This window comes from Centruroides vittatus, unplaced genomic scaffold, assembly GCF_030686945.1.
Source record: "Centruroides vittatus isolate TY-2023 unplaced genomic scaffold, ASM3068694v2 contig_344, whole genome shotgun sequence".
NCBI lineage: Eukaryota > Metazoa > Arthropoda > Arachnida > Scorpiones > Buthidae > Centruroides > Centruroides vittatus.
The window spans coordinates 523050-545074 of record NW_027122169.1 but is presented as its reverse complement, the minus strand read 5'-3'; the positions used below and the strand labels follow the sequence as shown (position 1 = coordinate 545074).

Sequence of the window (22025 nt, the reverse complement as noted above, 5' to 3'; positions counted from 1 at the left end):
TTTATTAGCCTTTAATCCTTTTTTATATATAATACAATATGCTTTCTACAAATACATAGTACATACGTTAAATATTTTTGCATTATAAATAATACTTCAGAAGTATGATCTCTCTAAAAAAGACAATAGGGATTCAAAATAACTTTTATTTATAATTATCTAATTACCTAACTGATGAGGGCCATTTAATACCAGGAACCAAAATGCATTTTAGGAAGCATATAAGGCAATAATGGTTTCCATTGTGTGATAACCCTTCAATAAAATTATGAACTATGTATTTGTAGAAAGTATACTGCATTAATAATAAAATATATTCATTCCATTTTTAAAACCTTTCACAGTGTTGTATACGATAGAGAACCAACTAACGTTTTCGGCCTCCACCGAGGCCTTCTTCAGGTTGGCATGGAGGTACCTGTTCAAAGAATTCGAACGATGCCAAGCAGAGGGGTGAAACACAACACGTATGTTGTTTATTTTATGGGCAACACAGGCGGTCTGGTGGGGATCACTTTTAGTTCTCAACCTGAAGAAGGCCTCGGTGGAGGCCGAAAACATTAGTTGGTTCTCTATCATATACAACACTGTAAAAGGTTTTAGTCTGTGTCTCTGTGTTACGCACTACAGTGTTATTAGAAGAAGTCGTTTATTGTGTTATTCCATTTTTACTCTGATGAAGTACTTTTTTATATAGAAAATAAAAATATCATCAATTGAAGAGTTTTTATCTATGTTGTCAAATAATTAATTAAATAAATTACATTTAAATATATTTTTTCTTACTTTAAATTAATGTTTAATAAATAGTTCAACAGTATATATAACAAGATATTTTGAAGGAAATTGAGAAAAATATTTTTAAATTGGTTTTTTCCTTTTGAAAAAATTTAAACATATTAATGTAAATGAAAAAATAAGCATTTCTATTTGTTTTTGATGAAAAATATATAAATATAAATTAACTGTTATTTTTTAAATATAATAACTAGTAATAGTTTGACAATTTAATTATTATTATATTTGAAAAAGTTATTTGGAATCTAACCATATCTGTTGCCCTAATATCAGCTCCTGCTTCCAATAACAGATTGAATATTTCTCCATTATCTTGAAGAACTGCAGCATAATGAAGAGGAGTTCTTCCTTGCTACAAGAATAAAAAATAAAATTTTATTTATAATATATTAGTATTATATATAAATCTTTTCTAAGCATTTTTAAAATACAGTCTGTTGCAAAAGAAATTATGTATCCATAAAAAAATAAGCTAAAGCCACAAAACTTAGTATGCAAATGTCACTTGAAGAGGGCTGTGACTGTACATCATTGTATAATTTTAGTTTAGTTCGTAGTTTTTAGCATTTTTCTTTATTCTTTCTTCTTTCTTACTTCTAAAATCTAATTTTAATTTTTCCCCTTGGTGGTGAGGGTCACCTCTTGGAATCACAAGAACAATAAAGATGATGTCACCTGAGGACACATATGGAGAGTGTAGGACATTTTTTGGCTGATCTTCATGAAGTGAAGATGAAGAAGATAGTGCTTAGTGTTGTCAAGTATCCAAGAAAAGAGTGAAACTAAACCGGAGTAAGAGAAGTTTATGAACTTATTGGAATGAAGGCTTGGTGAATCTCAGATATAGAAAAAAGCAAGACAAGCACAAAATGAGTCTAAGGAAGCTCCATGTAGGCTCTCGCAGAAGCTAAATAACATTTGTACATCCTGGGTATTCTATTTTTTCTATCAGCCATGTTGCTATTTCTTGCCTATACCTTCTGATCTCTTTTTCTCTTAGCATAAGTTAGTTTTTAAGCATTAGTTATAAGGAAATTCTTGTTGTATTACCCAAGCTTAACTCATTTGTATCCTCTGTGATATTGTGTAATTGTCCCACCAACATTTTTCCTTAATGGATGATTGCCTGTTATACTGTTTTAGAGTTGAAATCCATCAGAATCTGTATCTTTTACACGTAAATAAATACTTTTTCCTCATTGTCTTCTGTTGTTCACTGTATTCGCTCTCATCAGCTAACAGTATTTTTATTCATACTTCACAATTGCCAATAATGTTAAAGGACTCATTCAACACTTAAAAACAATACATTGTACAGCATTTAAAAGGACTGGTGTTCTCACTCACCAGAAATTTGAATTGGATTTTCTGCTTTGATCCTGAAAGCTATGTAAGATGATGCCTTTGAAAAGTACACAATGGCACTACAAACAATTGTCTGATTTAGAGACAGGTCCAAAAGAATATCATTTGGAGTTGAATGGCAGATGCTGGGATTATATTAATACATCAACTAAACCTCTTAACATAAGCAGAATTGCCTGCATTGGTGCTGAGCTAGGTCATCTTGGACAGTGTCTGATTGAAGGCATGTTGTCTTTAACAATGTATTCCACTTCTCTCTCAGTTTTGATGACTGCCACATAATGTGTGGAAGAGCATTCTGACAACAAATGTGGAATCAGCATTCTGATCCCACATTTGTTGTTAGGCATTACAGTCATCACACATGGTATTATATCTGAGGAGCCAGCTCTTGGGATAGCCAATCTCCATTGACTGTTCTGCCAATGCTATCAAACCACCCAGGTGCCATTTACCATCAAGGCAACATTTCATCACATACTGCAAGATTTTCTCAACAATGTCTTTGAGAATGTAATGTCCTCCCATGGCCATCCACTTACCTAGACCTATCACTAATAGAACGCCTCTGGGACATACAAAGATGGCAACTGCAGCCTTCTCAGAAAACCACTCAATTAACTGACCAATTGCAAAATTTGTGGCAGAATCTTCCACAGAAAAACATATGCAACTTAACTAACTCTATGTCACATCTAATATCAACTTGTATAGCTGCCAGGGGAGGAGTTACCACTTACTAAAATGTCACTGCCATTTCTTAATAAGATATTTTTTGCTCCCAAATTGTAATAATTTGCATATCTCCTCAAACAATACATACATGCCAAGTTTTATGGCTATAACTCAATTTTTTATGGGTGAATATATTTTTTGTGACAATATATTAATAATTATTTAAAAGAAATATTTGATTCAATGACACAACTCATAATAATCAAATTAAGTTCATTTATAATAAACTTATACTTAAAAAATATAAAACACCACTTATTGAACTAAATAATCAAGTTTTTACCATATTTATATATCATGTTTTATATTTTATATATCATTTTGTACAAAACTTTTGGCAGTTTGATTGTTAAAAATATTTAACAGAAATAATATAAATTTAAATTATTTTGTTTCAGAGTGAATAACTTATGTGAAAATTGTGAAATTCCAGAAAGGGTCGAAACAAAAATTTAATTTCAAATTAATTACGAGTGAAAACGCTATTATCAAGTCAGATCAAAGGTGATATTAGTTATGTAGAAGAGAGGAGAGAAAAAAACAAACTGTAACTGTCAAGCAAATGTGACATGAAAACAAATGACATAACGAATGATGGAATGTCAGTCAAGAAAAAAAACAGGTAGACTCTGACTCAAGTACTCATAAACAGTCAATCTATGTAAACAATTTTGAAAAAGGGAAAAGATTTGATGGATAGAAAAACATCACATATGATCGTTAAAGTTCCAAGATGACAGAAATCACAAACAACAAACTAAATTATGAGCACAAGGGATATGATTCTATCAACAATCTCTGGGCATAGTCAACAAAAAGGTGTCGAATAGATGCCTCAAATCAGACCTTTCTCATGACCCAATCAGGTCTCGGTTTTCACCTGGAAACAAAGGAGAGACCAATTGGGAAGTGAGGAATGAGACATGGGGTCAATCAGAAATATGGATAGCAGGAGGAAAACTATAAAATCAGTAATTCAAGGTTGAGGGACTGTCTTCCTCTGGATTAAGCCCAAAGTCATGCTCATTAAGTTGTGTTGTGTTGCCATTGACCACATAGGATGCCACTGCATCTTTGCCAATCCTTCGCATCCATCCAACAAACCCTTCTCATCTGCCCTAGAGCTATGACCGATAAATCAAAACTTCGCCACTTTGAATGAACACCAAGATTTGGGAACTGTCTACTATCGATGTAAGCATAAATTCAACAAAATAAATGGCTTTTAACTTTGTAAGACACTTGTTATCATTCGTCTCCTCCAACACAACCCACATAGAAACATCCCTTACGTTCATCCTGACGCAGGATAAATTGACTCCCCCTCTAAAAGTTGGCAAGCTTACAAAATTTTAATTATTTGAAAAAAAAAGTTAGATAATATTTGTCAATATTTTCTACAAATGAAAACATGCTACAGAAGAATCTCATTTTAAAGCAGTGGTTCTTAACCTGGGTTCAACCGAACCCCTGGGGTTCGGCGAGTCAGTCTCAGGGGTTCGGCGAAGGTCAACCACCTGACGTCATCGTGACATAGAAAGCCGTATTGGTTTCGAAAACTAATGCTACATAACGTGTGTTCTATTGGGAAACTAACTTCTCTTACTCTCTAACTGAAACGAAGTGAAGAGGTCCCAATCGAATACACGTATAAACGACCTGCAAGACGGTCAAGCACACACCCGACTCATATGTTCGTGATGACAAGCCCCACTCGGCTATCATTGGCTGCGGGTGATCACGCGACATCGCTTGGCCTTTCTATGCTGCAGGAAATTTGGTGCGCCCAGTATTCGAATTGTGACTGTCGTGATTGTACGTCGTGTGATTTCTTTTTTAATATTTTAATCCCTTCATACTATGTTGAGCAAAAAAAGAAAGTGGTCGAACGAATATGTACAATATGGATTCACATGTATAACGGAACGTAATGGGAGTCAGCGTCCTTGTTGCATGATTTGCAATGCCAAGTTGAGCAATTCTAGTCTAGCACCGGCAAAACTAAGAGAACACTTCTTTAATCTGCATGGAAATCACAAAAATACAACACTCGCTGAATTCAAGGTGAAGAGGGCCAGATTTGATGAAAAGGGTAGTCTGCCTGTCCTCGGCTTTGTACCCATCGATAAACCGATCCTTACAGCATCGTACGAAGTCACTTACCTTATCGCAAAGCAGGGCAAACCACACAATATTGGTGAAAAACTCATAAAACCAGCCGTGTTGAAGATGGCGAATATCATGCTGGGAAAAGCGGCTGAAGTTAAGTTATCTCAAATTCCTCTTTCAAATGACACCATCAGTGACAGAATAGATGACATGAGCAAAGAAATCTTGGCCCAAGTAGTTGCAGATCTGATTTCAAGCCCGGCAGAATTCAGCCTTCAACTCGACGAAACTACAGACGTTTCCAGTCTAAGTCCGCTTGCAGTATTTGTGCGCTATGTGAAAGACGACGTTATAAAGGAAGATTTTTTATTATGTAAGCCTCTTACAACATGCCGATGTAAAGAAACTTGTGGATGACTTCTTCAAAGAAAATAATCTTTCGTGGGATATGGTTTCTGCAGTTTGTTCGAACGCAGCTCCAGCCATGCTGGGAAGAAAGTCTGGTTTTGGTGCGCTAGTGAAAGCCGATGCACCACACATCGTTGTTACACATTGCATTCTACACAGGCAAGCGTTGGCAACAAAAACCATGCCTCCAAACCTGGCAGAAGTCTTAAAAATTGTAGTGGAATGCGTGAACTATGTGCGAAATAGTGCTCTGACGCACCGCATCTTCAAGGAGTTGTGTAAAGAAATGGGATCTGAATTCGAGGTACTTCTGTACCATTCAAACGTTCGGTGGTTATCCCGGGGACAGGTTCTGAATCGTGTTTTTGCCCTACGTGAGGAATTAGCCCTGTTTTTGCAAGAGCACCAACATGGTCATGCAGATTGCTTCAAAAATTCTGAATTTATTCTCATGCTTGCGTACATGGCTGATATCTTTGCAGCTCTCAATCATCTGAATCACCACCGCCCTGCATCTGTTGTCAACATCATCAAAGCGGAAGAAGCCCTGAAGGCGTTTCAAAAAAAGCTACCGTTGTGGAAACGACGAATAGAAAACGGTAACTTTGCAAACTTTACCCTGCTAGACGAATGTGTAAATAAGAATTATGATGTGCCTGGAATCGGAGATATTTCTGTATCGGGGGAACTGAAGCACGCAATTTCCATGCACTTAGACGAGCTTGCAAAGTCTCTTGAAGGGTACTTCCCTTCAAGAGAGTTATATCCAGCATGGGTGAGGCAGCCGTTTACGTTTGATGTTGAGAAAACAGATGTCAATGATACATACCTGGATGAAATCATTGAAATTCAGCAGAGCCAGGTTTAACAGCAATTCTTCAAAACAACAAAGCTCTCATCGTTTTGGTGCCACCAAATAGTAATGTACTCTGCTATTGCGAAGAAAGCTCTGGAGATTTTGATACCGTTTGTGACAACATATCTTTGCGAGCAATCCTTTTTGAGGATGCTGGACATTAAAACGAAGAAAAGGAACAGACTTAGTTGCGAAAATGACATGCGAGTGGCACTTTCCAAGGTAAAGCCTCGCATTTCCGAACTGGTGTCTAAAAGGCAACAGCAGCAGTCACACTGATTTTAAATTGTTCTTTGTTCTTAATGTTTTATTCTTTGTTCGTAATGTTTTGTTCTATAATAGTTTTGTTTATTTTGTGGACCAATAAAATATGTACGTATGTTTTCAATTTGAAAAATTATATTTTATTTTTCCAATTAAAAAGGGTTCAGTGAATGCTCATATGAAATTGATGGGGTTCGGTACCTCCAGCAAGGTTAAGAACCACTGTTTTAAAGGATTGCTCAGGCCACTAAAAATTCTGTTGTTTTGAAAATCCATTATATTGCTAACAACAATTTCCCACACACCCAGGAAAATATCTGTAATTCAAAAAAATTTCCCATTTTTTAACCCCCATATATAAGAAATACCAGTACTTGAAATAATTCAGTCTCTTTAGATCTCTATTCTTTATCCTATAAAAACATATATGTTTGTAATGTACATTTAGGCCTATATTATGCCATACATGTGTACAACAAAGCTAACAAAAACTGTACATACTGTAAGTATAAAAAGAGACAAATTAAATATGCTCATTAGCACTTTGCTTTACTTTGCAATTTGTTAAAAAAACTTTTCCATCTTGGTTTCTTTCAATGCTGCTTTTCTGTCTTTTGAATACAACACCTCTTGATATTAGCAATGTCATGTACAGTACAGCTTAGTCTAAATGAATATGCTGAAGTTTATGCTGAAAGAAACATTTATGCTGAAACTCATCAGGAAGGTTTTCACAATTTGAAGATACTTGATGGCTTCACTAAATTTTGGCACTACATTGGGACAAGCGACAGTGTTCATTAGGTGACTCCTCCCCAATCATATCAACTGGCTGACTCTCTTTGTACAATTCTTCAATTGTACATATCCTAAATGTAACAAGTGCATCATCAAACTCTACAAATTTCCCATAAGCACCCAAATATTAACTAAACATTAAAAAATGTGAGTTTGAAAAAGTTTACAATAAATTTGGGGTAGAAAAAAAATCTGTTATTCCAAGTAACAGATCCACTGAATGGAGGTAAAATTACATTGATTTGGCAACACCTGGAGAAAAAATCCATTATTCCAAGAAATCCATTGTTCCACAATCCATTAAAACAAGATTCTACTATATTATGATCTTTGTTTTAGTTGTGGTTCAAAAGTCAAATAATAAGAGAACAAGCAGTTTAAAGTAAACTGTTAGAATATAATAATAATTGTAAACAATAAGAAACATTCGACTGCAAACTATTACTTTATACACATAGTATCTTATAATTAAAGACTGGTTATTGATATATATTACATTTAGATTATAATTATATTTGTAATTTTAATGTGGTATTAGTGTTGTACTTTAACCCCATATAATCATCAAGTACAATATAACTGCTTTAAATAATTTATTTCTTATACTTTATATATATTTTAATTTGATAAATACATTCCTATTGAACATCAGTATTAAATAAATTCTAAAATACAATAAACATAAATTATAACATGACATAATGTACAGATATATGTGTAGTGATTTATCACTATTGTAGTTGTATGTACCATTATGTACCACTCCTATATATATATATATATAGGAGTTTCGTTGTCCGTATCGGAATTCAAGATGTCATCGCGCATGTTAATTGTTTTCGCATTGTCATATCACCTTTTTGCCAGGTGCCTGTAAGTGCAATTAGGTTTGGTCAGCTCTTACCACATGACGTAGTTGTAACCCGGATGGCGGGGAATATAAGTGGAGACGCTCCATGTGTGGAGCCACCTTTTCTTTTTCGCTGACCAGATCGCACATGGGACAGAAGAACAGTTGGATTTTCAGGAATTCATCGAGGAATGCTTATGACCTCGTGGTGTCCACAGATGAGTACTCTGTAATTTAGCGTCGTCGCACCTATTGTATATATATATTTTTTTTTTTCGCATAGATCAATTTTGTCCGAACTTGTTGGGTATACACTTGTAATGAGACTTAATTCATCTAATTCATGTTGCGATTCGGGAAAATTGTAATCGTATAACTGTAGACTTGTGTATCAATGATCCTAAGTTTATAAAGAATATATAGATATTGTAATTTGTCGTGAGTTTAAGTTTGTAAAATCCTCAACACACTTGCCATTTTATATATCGGGGACATTTCGTTGATCCTCGATACAGCATATGTATTGCTCAGATAATTCAAAACTTGATGATTTGAAGTCACAATTGTTTTGTCCCTTGAATTTTGAACTAACGAGGATTTCCTGTAACATCTTCAAGATTTGGAATAACAATACACTCAACTGCAAATCTAAATTAAATGATATTTAATTTAAATTTCCCAATTTAAATCAAATAGACTGTTCTTGACTTTTGTAATTTTTGGGATAATAGAGAATATTTTCTTAAAATCAAATTAATATATCACAACAACTTTTTAAATTAACTACAGCATGGAAAAAATAAATTCTGAAAAACAATTTAAATTTTAGCAAATACATGTTAATAAAATATAAAAGTTAATCTGGCTGTTTTACAAATATTCAGAATATTTGAATTCTATTTGAAATAAAACATTTTCATATTTCAAAAAAAAATTATTTATAAAAAATTAAATTAAATTTATAACAACAAAAAAAAATGTTTTATTATAAATTTAATAACTTTCAGAATTTATGCCAATAATAAAAAATTATTAAAAATTTACATACATGATCACGAGTATGAATAATGCTTCCATAATGAGTTATCAGATATGTCATTATTTCTTTCTGCTTAAATAACACAGCTTTATGTAGAGGACTAGCACCCATTTGATCACGACAGAAAGCCAGTTTTTTTCTATCAATAAGATGTTGAATTTCTCTTAATTTTCCTTGTGAAACTGCTCGATGAATTTCATCAATTTTGTTCTGAAATAAGTATTATTTACTATACTTGCAATTAAAAACAAACACTCATTTTAAATCATCAATTTCAACAAATATTAAAATTATATACTGTACAAAGAAAAATATGTATTGGTTATTTAACATTTAATATACTGTAATTTTTAATATTGAATTGAAATAATAATTTTCTAAAATTAAATTCTAATAGAATATTTCTTCTTTTAATTGAAAAATAAAGTTTGTTCTTTAAAAATAAAATAAAACATAACTCTCTTCCGAAAAAATAAAACAATAAAAATATTTTCTTGAAACATTGCTAAAACTGCAAACCAAAATGTTTTCAACCTATAAACATATTTTGTCCCACAGACCCACTATAATTGAAAAATATTTAAGTTTACAATTTTAACAATGCTCCAATAAAGCAAGTTTATGTTGTTTTATTCCTTAAACTAATGTTTCCAAAACTGATCTTTTTTTAATACATAAATTTTATAGTAATATATTTTATAGTAATATAATAAATTTAGTATTATTGTAATATTTTTCAGTTAGTATTATTGTTTCACTAAGGTAAAATTAAAAATATACATTTCAGTTTTTGAAATTTTCAGTTGTTATTGTAAGAAATAAGGTAAAATGTCATCAATAAAAACATAATGGTAATAATTTTCAAAGAGCAAAATAACATCACTTAACATAAGCAAAATTAGTTTAATTATTTAACAAAACTTTTTTGAGGCTCTTATATATCATCAGATTTGATCTTAATGGCATTAAAAATTTAATTTAAGAAACAATAACTACCATTTGAACAACAAAAATTTTTGAATCAAGATTTAGAAATTATTTTAAGTTTTTAAATTCAAATGGTGGTAATTTTGTTTTTACATTCAATTTTTAATGTTATTATGATTGAATCTAGTGAAGAGATAAAATAGTGTGAAATCCAAGCAGTAAAATGATGTAAAATTAAAAGCCTTTATTGCCTGTTAATAAACTTAAATACCTAAACCTTTACTTAATCTTTAGTAGACCTTTAACAATCAATGCAAATTTTATTATGTCAATTGACAAATAAGCATTTCAGACCTATGCCCCACACCTTCAATTAACTAAAAGTTCAGTAAAACTGAAGGACAGACATCTGGAATGAGCTTCTTCATTCATATCTTCATAGAACAAAAGAAAAATATTTTATTTTCTTCCAAAATTTGTGGTGCTAACATCATCTCTCTCTCTCATTCTACAAGGTATGTAAAATTATCAGACCATGAAATCAAAACTAATGCACATAAGTAAAGAACATGCTGTCTCTTGATTTATTACAGAATATTTCTAATCTATCATCTTACCCATATAAACTTCAAAGTTCTACAAATGTAGCAACATATCGCTGTCAGATATAATCATACTTGACTGCATGTAAATGCTAATTATTCCAACTAAAAGTCGCTACATACTGCAATCAAGCAAATCGTGAAATCTCACTCAACAGCATCAAAATTCTTAAAGGGGAAAAAATATAAAAAGGAAAACTGTTCAAACATTTATAAATCATTAAAATTAATAAAAACAGAATGAACTGGCATTTTTATTAAAGAAACCTGGCAACCATTACTTCAAAAATAAAAAGAGTCCAATGTAAGATGCACTTCCTTCCACCCTTCCAGATTTTATTAATTCACTGTACCATATAACTATCAATTTACCTGATAAATGTACAGTAAAGTTCTTTACACCTTTTACTTTTGTGCATTTTAGTGGATTATTTTAGCAAATTTTTGTATAATGACACAATAACCAGTGTGAAGAAAACAAAACACTAACAACTATCTCAAGACAAACATTTTCCAACTCCCGAATTCTTCATCAGGTGCTATAACGATTACCAGATGGAATGTCGTTTAGGAACATGAGAGCTTTTTTTGAAAGAAATATAAATTCAAACCAGAAATCAAAGTATGAATATAAAAATTTAAAGCCGCACATATGTTGTCTTGTGCATAACAACTCAACCAACGACTATATTGTCATGTCAAGTAGTGCCTACCAGGCCATTGACAAAATCATTTCCTCCTTAAAATTTATACAGGATGATGTAAAATTAGCTTTAACAGTTTCTACCATCTCCAACCATCTGAGATGCTCCATGTGGGTTTTAGTGAAGAGGAGTTTGGCCCACATGAAGTCCACCACAATTTCCGGATCTGCTGCTTAGATAGAGAGGGCCACAAAAGTTTTAGAATGTTGCATGTCTGAGATATACTAGAACTTCCACAGCCCTCTCTGAGTGTGCAGCCCCCTGAAAAATCGCCATATCAACACATTTGAAAAAAAAAGACAATCAAGTTAATAATTATTATATATTTATTGCTAATAAATAATACTACAGTAATTATATAAGGGTAAAAGAGAATATTTGCTAATAAATATCACATGTATATATGTAAGGTTTAATTTGACTTTTTCTTGATGTACAGGCACATAATGGCTTTCTATTTATAGTAGCTTCTTAAACTGGATATCTTTAATCTCTATAATATCACAAATACAGTCAAACCTGTTTTTATGCACTCTTTTTATGTGCGATTTTTATTTGTGCGATTTTTCTAATGTGAATTTTTAATTTGTGCGGTTTTTTTTGTGCGGTATAGTTGGCGACTAGTCTCGTGCGATTCGTCATGTCTTACGTTGACTTATTATAGCTAAATAAACTTATTATAGCATAAATGCACTTATTATAGTAATATTATTGCATGAATATGCGAAAAATGAAATAATTTACTTTTAAAGTCAACAAAACACCACCTGGACAAAAATATGTAAAACAGACGATAGACCAGACGATGCAGTCAAGTGCTGACATCTGTTGTCAATAAATTCTATTTCGTACGGTTTTGAGTTATTTTCTATGTGAGACTTCTTTTATGCGGTCCCTATTGACTGCATAAAAAAAATATTTTTTTAATTGTGTTGCGAAAACTATTATTTACAGCCATTCGTGAAGTTTCGTGAGATTTTTTTTAATGCGTTTTTTTTAATGCGGTCCCTATCCCCCGCATAAAAACAGGTTTGACTGTACTTTTAAAAGGCTTTTTATCTGTCAAACTTATACATATATAATTATTAACTTTTGTAAATTAATGTCAAGGTAATGAGTCTCATCTTTGAATAAGCCTATTTTGATTTTAAATTCAAGTATTTAAAATAAATAAAAAATACATTCAGTATATTCAATCATCTTATAGTATTAAGCTTCTTAAAAAAATTGTCTATTGTGCTGCCCCCAAATTCTGCCATCCTAGATACCTGTCTAGTTTGCCAATATGGTCACACCACCCTGTAAAAGAGAATAATTGAAAAGTTATCTGCTTTTAAGGTAGTTCAAATTATGTGTGTAATAATATCAATCTGAATCTGGACTGATACACAGAAAATAAACAAGAGAAAACTAAAGGCAAGGCACACTTATATATATCTTCAGTGGTTTTTGGAAATAATCACTATGACAGATGAACGTATACAGTGCATAAAGAATGCTTGTATGTTTTCTAAAGAATGTGTTTTCTGTGGTCTTGAAAATTTCAAAGGAAGAACTGTCTAATGAGCTTGCAATTATGAGGCAAAAATTGGAAGATAATTCACACCCCCATAAAAATTGCATATACTTTCAAATTGATTTTTAAACACAAACAACTCATTCACATTAAATTACAGTTTACCAGTGGCGTGCCGTCATTGGAAGCGGTGGAAGCGCCGCATCCACCTTCCAATGACCTCCTTCCCTTGTATTTTCTAAAATATAAATTTTCATATTTTAATGTACTTTGAATTAATTAAAATTAATATTTTATTATAACCGCATTATGTATCTTATTAAAAAATTCTATACTATATGTGAAAAAAATGATAAGATTGCTATTGTATATTTGAATGTCAGTGGCGGAATGAAAGCGCTTCCGAGACAGCTTTCACGGCGAGAATAACTGAATAGTGTAAAGCAGCCAGAGGGCATTGGCACATGAGCTTTACAGAGCACCAACCTCAGCCGGTTTAGCTAGTGGAAACTACACACATGTAATGCTTCCAACGATTCTATCCCTTAGCCACTGGTAGGGAGCTATTTGACTAAGTGAATTGTTTAAGATTTAAAAAGTAAACAGTATTCAATGTTATTTTTATGTACGTTTTTTTTCAAAGTTATATTTAATTACAGTATAATTAAAAGAAAATTATAATTATATTGACAGATTTTCAGACATAAAACCTTTAGAAGTTTTATTACTTTTAGATGTTTTTCATAATATTAAAATTATTAACAATTTTTCCAAGTGTGTTTTAATTCTTTAAATTAAGTAAATTTTATGGGAAACTTTTTGATTTATCTAAATTCTGTAGTGAATCGCAATATTTATATTCCTGTCTGGACTATATTGACAAGTAACTCTTAAACATAAAACATATTATAATTAATGTCGATCCGAACAAAGACGTACTAAAAGAATTATATGATTTAATATCATTAATTTTGATGGTACCATCTACCAGTGAGTTGGTTGAGCGCAGTTTTTTGACCACGAAGCAAATTCATACATTGGCCAGGAACACTAAATCGGAGGAAAAATTGTCATCGCTAGCCTTGCTTTTGATAGAAAAAGAGCTTTTAAATACGTTGATGGAGTTGACGACCAGCGACTTTTATGATAAAGTAATTAACGACTTTGTGGAAAAAATCACCGAATAGAATTAGTTTATAAAAAATTAAAAAAAGAAGTTTTTCTATCATTGTTTGTATCATATCAATTTGTATTATGTATGTATTATTTGTATTTTAGAACTAAAATACATAAATTGTTTATTTTTGTCATTTCCAGTATTTGTTTAAAACTTTTAAGGAAATGTCATGTACCGGACAGGTCTGACCCATCACGAAAGACGCAAAAAAACGGTTAATTTAGAGAAAAATTTATTAGTTTAAAAAAACCTAGGTAAAAGTCGTTTGTAGTCGGACACCCATTGTTTATATCAAACTGCGAGGCAGAAACCATAAATCACAGAAGGAAGTCGTCCTATGATCAGTGGAAGATCGAATTCATCTTTGATTTTGACTTTTCTCACTCTCCAGGTAGGAATCTCATTATGTTTAGTAACCAGGGACCAACCACTCGGGAAGCGTGATTGAGGGAGAACGACCAATCAAAATGGATGAAAAAAAGAACGGAGATTGATATAATCTCCGACAATCGAGGGCATCTGGCACTTGGTTAACGTTCCGAATAACCAAAACACACAAAAAAAAAAAATAAATAAAAAATTTCTCGTCTATTGTGCCAACCTGTAACCCATGCCACTTTGGACTTACAAGTTAGACTGTGTCCCCGACTCCAACGAACGAAGTCTCCCTGTGCCTTACAGACTGGTCAATGTCACTGTCCCAGGGCCACCTTCAATCAACCATCGAAGAACCACATCGACGCTCAGGACGTCTGAATGGCTGATTGTCCTAAAGCAAACTATTTTGTACATAGTATATGTTTATTTTATGTTAAAATAAACAGTCTTTGTCAGATACTTGTCGTCTTTGTCTCTATAGCCACCACCCATGTACGAAAGGACCATAGACCATTACTGATGCGCAATTAACTGATTGCCCCTGGAAGTCGGCTTCTTACAGAAACAGCTTCCCTATCATCAAATGTCACGGCACACTACTGCAGTTTACCAATCTTCACATAAATCAAATATCATTCATTGTCATTTTTCTGAAGAAAAATATTAATTTTAATGAGTGATCATTACCAATAACAATTATTGATTTTCTTCAATCAATACTAAGCAAAAAGATAAAAATAAAAATCACAAATTTGATATAAATGACAAGAAATGCATAATATTAAGATTTTTATTTATATATTATATTATTACAATTAAAAAACTAATAGATATTTTTTATATTTTTTGTTTAATCTAATTTCTATATCCGAACCTAATTATTATTTTTTTTTACTAATTACTAAAGAAAAATATTTCAGATCATTAATGCTAATTATAAATAAATTATTGCAATATCATATCATAATGTAGGAAATATTCAGGAAAAGATATATTGTGGTATAATATTATAATATCTTTGGAGTTATTTGCAAATAATGGATTTTACAAAATTCTAGTACAGTGAAGCCCAAAACTACAGTCCCTGAGCTAAGTCTGGTCTATGGGGCACATGTTAATCTGGCTGCAAACATATTTGACACATTACTTATAAACAATACAAATAGAATTACTTTTTGTATGTATAGAGTATTAAAAATATTTGTGGCCCACCTACTTACGATTTATGCACAATTTGGCCTGCCAATCAAAAACTTTTGGCACCACTGTTTAAATATATTAAATGAATATTACTCTTTCATAGTTTGGAATAAAAATTGAAATAATTATTTCTAACAAGTGATTATTTATTGTGACACTGTCACAATGCCAGGCTACAATTTTTAATCATATTTTTAATTAATTTAACAAACCAAACAATCATTTGGTTTGGTATCAATGTATCAGGATTCATGATTTTTATTATAATTTATTTAATTTAAATTATAGTCTTCACCTTAAATCAATAGTGTCTTCCCCTATACATCATACTTTTCCTGTTGGCAATAGAGTCATGCCAGTCATATATCTAACTCCTTTCATGAAAAAATTTTGAATTGTAAAAACCTGACTTCCATAGTAATTGGAAGAATCGTTATCTCTATAATCAAGTCAAAAATAAGTTTTTCCCACAGACTTTCCTCTGCAGCAAGTGTGAACTGAGAGTAGTACAACCCCCAATACTGTTTTTGGACACCATATCGTTGCGAATAGGCATGTCTTTTTAGGAATCATGGCTTTGCTTTGCCTATAGCTCCCACACTACACTACAAATAGTGTTATGTAATGATCAAGACACTATCACATTAAATGAAAAATTGGAAGTCTAAAAAATTCCATTACAATACACACTCTCAGGGGAGGAAATCATTTACATTGGAATTACTACTAGAATGTTATAGTCCTGTATCTTAGGACATCAAGATAATATTAATAACAACAGACCAGCAACTGAGTTATCTAAATGGGTACTAGACCAAAGTTATCTACTGCTTTGGGTTCACACCAAATTACTTAAGCAGTGAGATGATAGAAGGGAGTTATTTATATGAGAGAACCTCTATATATCTGTCCTAACACTGTGCAATAAACCTACAAATAGAAATCCTGCAATTGTGGGTAATCTTATTCAAACAATTTAATTTGTAATTCAGTGTTTATATATGTACTATAATCATGTACATATTACTAAATTGATTTTTAAAAGTTTTGACATGAATTACAATACACTTATATAATTTTAAAAATATATATATTTTAATTTAAATTAATTTTGTTCTGCATTCTATCCACGTGCCTAGTTAATTTTTAAAAAAAGTTTGTTAAAATAACCAAAGGTTCAAAAATTAATTGTATTTAATTTGTTTTTTGCCTGAGGATGGTGTATGTAAGCTGTAAAAAGTACTAGCGAGTACTTCTTAATTACGCTAATAAATTGTAATTGTAATGCCACTACACTCTAGTGTTAATTATTTTATGTGACTTCTGGTTTGTATCAAATGTTCATATATGGGTAATCTAACTAACTCCATTCTCAAGATTAATGAAGGAGAGACAGACAGATGAATGACAGTGGGAATTTATAGGTTTACAATTTTTTTCAAATTGCAGGCCAATAAATCAAAAAGAATGCAAAAGAGAATAACAGAAAGTACTAGATGAAATAATCAGAATGCTTGCTATCTGAACAATTGATATAATCTAAATTAGATTATATTTACAGCCAAAAACATTTTTCTATCTAAATCTTTCTTTCTTTCTTTAGATGACCATGTGATTTAAATATCAAGACATTGTGTTTTATAACTGAAAGTTTCTTGTTTGTATTTCATTACTATGAAGATACGTTAACATTTTTAATGGTTTATACTCATTATTAAAGTAAAAGTATGAGCTTAATTTTATTCTTATTTCTGCTTTTGCAATATCTCTAATTATAGTTCAAGTCAGTATTAAGTTATTGTAAGTGAGCCTCTTATATTATATGAAAAAATATACAACTATAGTGGAACCTCACTTAACAAGCACCTTGCACAATAAGTATTTCGCATAATGAGCAAAACAAATTGTAAAAATTTGCCTCGCTTAACGAGCAATGTTTCACATAATGAGTGATGAGGAGAGGGGAAGTCCCAAATTGTGCACATGTGGCATGCTCCATCAGTCTGTGTTTAGCATTCGTTCCGCTAGTATCTTAGTGTTGCTTGTGATCACTCATTTTTCCAAACTTGTGTTCACACATATTACTTATAAACATCAACAACCATAGCCCGTTATATAATAAACACGCCAAATGATATGCCAAATTCTTGGGTCATTAAATTTAATGACTGATTCCAAATTAAATTTTAGAAATGTCTGAATTAAAAATTAACTATTTATAATTATTAAATTTAATACAAGATGGAAACATAACTGCCTATTTCTAGTAAAATTAATTAATTTCTAATATTTAATTATAGCCTTTACATAACCCAAGAATTTGGCATATTGTTTGGAGTGTTTATCAAACATATTAGCTGTGATTTTTTTTTCGTTTCTGCAAATCGAATTCTCATTCTAGGATGGTTCATTCCATGCTAGAAGAAAAGTTGATGATGATTCATGCTCCTTAACAGTGTATATTGTACAATTTTTTTTAAATAAATGTTATACATAAAACATTTGAGCATTTTTTTGGTGTGGAATGCATTATCGTATTTTACATTAATTTCTATAGGAAAAATTGTTTCACTTAACGAGTGTTTCGCATTATGAGTAAGACTCTGGAATGAATTATGCTCGTTAAGCGAGGTTCCATTGTACAAAAATAAAATAACATTTTGATTTCTACAAACTGAATTAATTAATATAATTATTTCTGTGCTTTAAAAACACAATGTAATAATTGAGTTCTGTGGAATAGAGTATTCAAGTGCACTTAGATACCTTTTTCAATGAAGTGTTTTATTATGCATATCAAATAGTTTTATGGATATGGATGTTTCCCTTACTATCATAAACACTTTACTCAAGCATATTGAACATATACATTTTTCTCACTTCATAATAAACCTCATGCAAAAAGAAAACAATTTTTTCAGAATTCCTGAAAACATCAAAATTAACTTAGGTACATACCTTTTCCCATAGAACTCCTCACTTATTGTTTAAATAAAAGAAAAATTTTAATAGCAGAATTATCAAATTCCAAAAAACAACGATAATTTTCAAATTTTATCTTTTAATGTATTTTTTTTTTAAAGCTTTAAAAAAATTTTTTTTTGATTATAAATCAGATTATTGGTCAATTCCATTTTACATTTATTTTTTACAGAAAAACTTGAAATTAATATATAATAGCAAACAAAATGAATAAACTTACTGATTAATTATTATTTTAATTAATTTTTATATCAAATACTGAATTAAACTAGATAACTATTAAATCATTTTCAAATAAAATATGAAAGTCTTTTTTTTTCAGTACATATACTGACTAAAATGAAACTGTAAAACTATATATTTATAATTTTACAACATAGCATTTCAATTTTAAAAAAAGGAAGAGAAATTAAAATTATAATGAGCAATTATTTATTGTGACATCATCACAATGCTGGGCTGCAAGTTTTAATCATATTTTTAATTTAATTTAAAATATATACTCTCCATCTCAAATAACTAGCTTGCTCCTGCACATCATATTTTTCCTTTAATTAAGAAGAGAGTCATACCCAGTGGTGATATTCGAAATATTTAACAAAGGGTTCGCTAGCAGAAAATTTTTCCCTGACAATCACCAACAAATGAAATGGAAGTTTTGGCTAGAAATAAATACAATACCTTTTCTTGCGATATATCTAATAATCAGTGGCGTATTTGGAACGTAACGACCCCTGGACGAAGACCAGGTAACAGGTAGTATATTAGTGCTGTTGACCTTTTTTTTTTAGGCAGAGAAATTTTTCACCCTAAATGGCACTACTCATAGTAGACAGATGTAATCATATCTCATAATGTAATATCCTTTTTATTTCGCTGTCCATAGTCCAACACATCTTCCACAGCCATCTTGTATTATCTCACACGCGTGAGATTGTGGGATCTCTCTTATGACTGGATCTAGTTTCAAGAACTCTCTTGAATCGATTGCGATTAAACCTCGTTTCGGTCGAGATTGAAACGAGAGAGATCGCACCAAGACATAGTCCCCGACCTTGCTCACAATCTAGATTGAAATGCTCGGTGCGAACGGGGTATAAGGCTCTAGTTTAGTAGTATTACAGAGTATAATACGTATATTTTAATATATTTTTAAAAAAAAACAAAACCACTGAGAAATGTTCCATGTGTTTAACAAGGTTCGGGAAACTGAAAATTTTAACAATGGGTTCGGCCGAACCTGTGCGAACCCGCTGAATATCACCACTGGTCATACCAATAGAGTGCTTTCGGGAGAAAAGTTTTGAATTGAAATAATGTGACTTCAAGTTTGCACTGAATGTTCTTATATAGTTAATCGGGGCCTCCTGCCCCTAAGGATTCCATATCTGGTCTCATCTTTCATCTATCTAGCTCTATTCTTGAGATTAAGAACAGATGGAAAACAGTGGGAATTTATAGGTCTACAATTTTTTTCAAATTGCATTTCAATAAAAACAAAGTTAATAAGTAAAATATAGTCTTTTAAGAACATTATGAAAATAATGAAAAGTAAAAATTTTAATGAATTTTTATATCTTCCAATTGTTACCAGCTTTTTAGATATTCGCAATTTATTAATGTTTATATCTACTTGTGCAAGAATTGAGGAGAAATCCAGCTAAAATTGTTTTAGCAAATAGATGTACTAGCAGAATATTTATTATAAATTTCCATTGAATCTCCCCATGTAAATTTTTTCCTAAATGAAGTTAAAACGCTTTGCAAAAAAAAATAACAGAATTGCCTTATTTGTAAAATTTAGGTTTTAATCATTTTTTATTTACAGGACTTTCATCATTTTTTTGTTAAATATATACAATAACTCTTATTTATGCCTACATTCTTAAATTATATATGTATATTACATATACGGGGGGGTGCAAAAGTAGGTATACAGTTGTTATTATGGAAAAAATAGGAAGAAAAAACATTTATTTTGATGTACAAATTAAAAAAGATAATAAAAATAATAATAATGAATACAAAGCATTTGCATTTCTCAGATTCTCAACTGCTGTATACCTACTTTTGCACCCCCTGTATATGTATATATACACATATACATATATATATATACAGTGGGTGATCGGTTAACCAACATAATCCGTTCCAAGACTTTGTTTGCTATCCGAATTGTTTGTTAACCGATTATCGATTTACGATTTACAGGTTTTTATAGGAATTTGATTAACTCATTCTGGAGACCCCCAAAAATAAAAAATATATACTTTCTTACTACATTTATTTATACGTAATAATAAAAATACATATATATGTAGTCTTGTATTTTTATTAGTCATGTTTTTTCCATTTGTGGAGATTAAAGAATCTGTCTAATGTCGATTGCTCTTCTGTCTTCTTCAGGATTTTTCAGAAGAAATTAATAGCATTGTAATTGTAGCATTGTAATCCCTGAGTCTATTAACTTCAACCTGGTTTGGATGCCATTCTAAGACCGTTGTCCTAACATCCTCCCACTTTTTCAAAAGATCTTTAATAGCAGATATCAGCATTAATCCTCTTTTTCAGAAGAAAACATATCTCATCAAATTTCTTGGTGTTCTTCATTCAAGAGTTCTTGGCATTTGTCTGTCATCAGATCAGTTTCAGGTTCCATTATGAGCTCTTCAATGTTCTTTATTTCTCAGATATGATTTTTGTTACTCCTTAAGCTGCTTGAGTCTTCTTGATTATACTGTATCTTTCTTAGATAAGATTGAACTGCGGCCTACTGTAGTCCTGTTCAAGCCATACTGTCCAGCAGCATCAGACATTTTCTGCCCACTCTCTACCTTTGCTATTATACTCTCACCTTTCGAAAATAAAAACTGACGCAAAACTTAACAAGTGCCTGCTTGACAGTCTTGCGAATACTATAAAAGAATTGTTTCTGTCAGAAAAATAAAAGGCTGGAATTACAAGGGAGAGTTTCAAAGTTCAGAGGAATATCAACCCACTATCAGTATATAGTGGGTTGAGCATCAATGTCAACGTCTCCCACGCTCCGAAAAGTTTCAAATCGTTGCCTGAAGAAAGGGAAGACCAATCGGTATTCATTATTTTATGTTGCTTCTTCTTGTGTTTGTTCTGTGAGGTGTTCATAATCTGAACATAAAAATCTTTCGCAAAAGTGTTCGTTATCCAATTTGTTTGTTAACTGAATTGTTAACCGATCACCCACTGTATACATAATTTAAGAATATAGGCATAAATAAGAGTTATTGTATATATTTAATTAAAATGGACCAGATATTGAAATCTTAGGGGAAGGAGAC

At 31.4% G+C, this 22025-nt stretch overlaps 1 protein-coding gene across 1 annotated transcript in view; it reads right to left on the bottom strand.

Annotated features, from left to right (window-relative positions):
- LOC136974143 (serine/threonine-protein phosphatase 6 regulatory ankyrin repeat subunit C-like) overlaps positions 1–22025 on the bottom strand; it is a 79746-nt gene that overhangs the window by 39564 nt on the left and 18157 nt on the right. The window contains exons 3-4 of the mRNA XM_067268943.1: positions 9232–9432; positions 1049–1150 (exon numbers count right to left, since the gene is read on the bottom strand). Of these exons, the coding sequence (XP_067125044.1) occupies positions 1049–1150; positions 9232–9432 (303 nt within the window). The remainder of the gene's footprint in view (positions 1–1048; positions 1151–9231; positions 9433–22025) is intronic.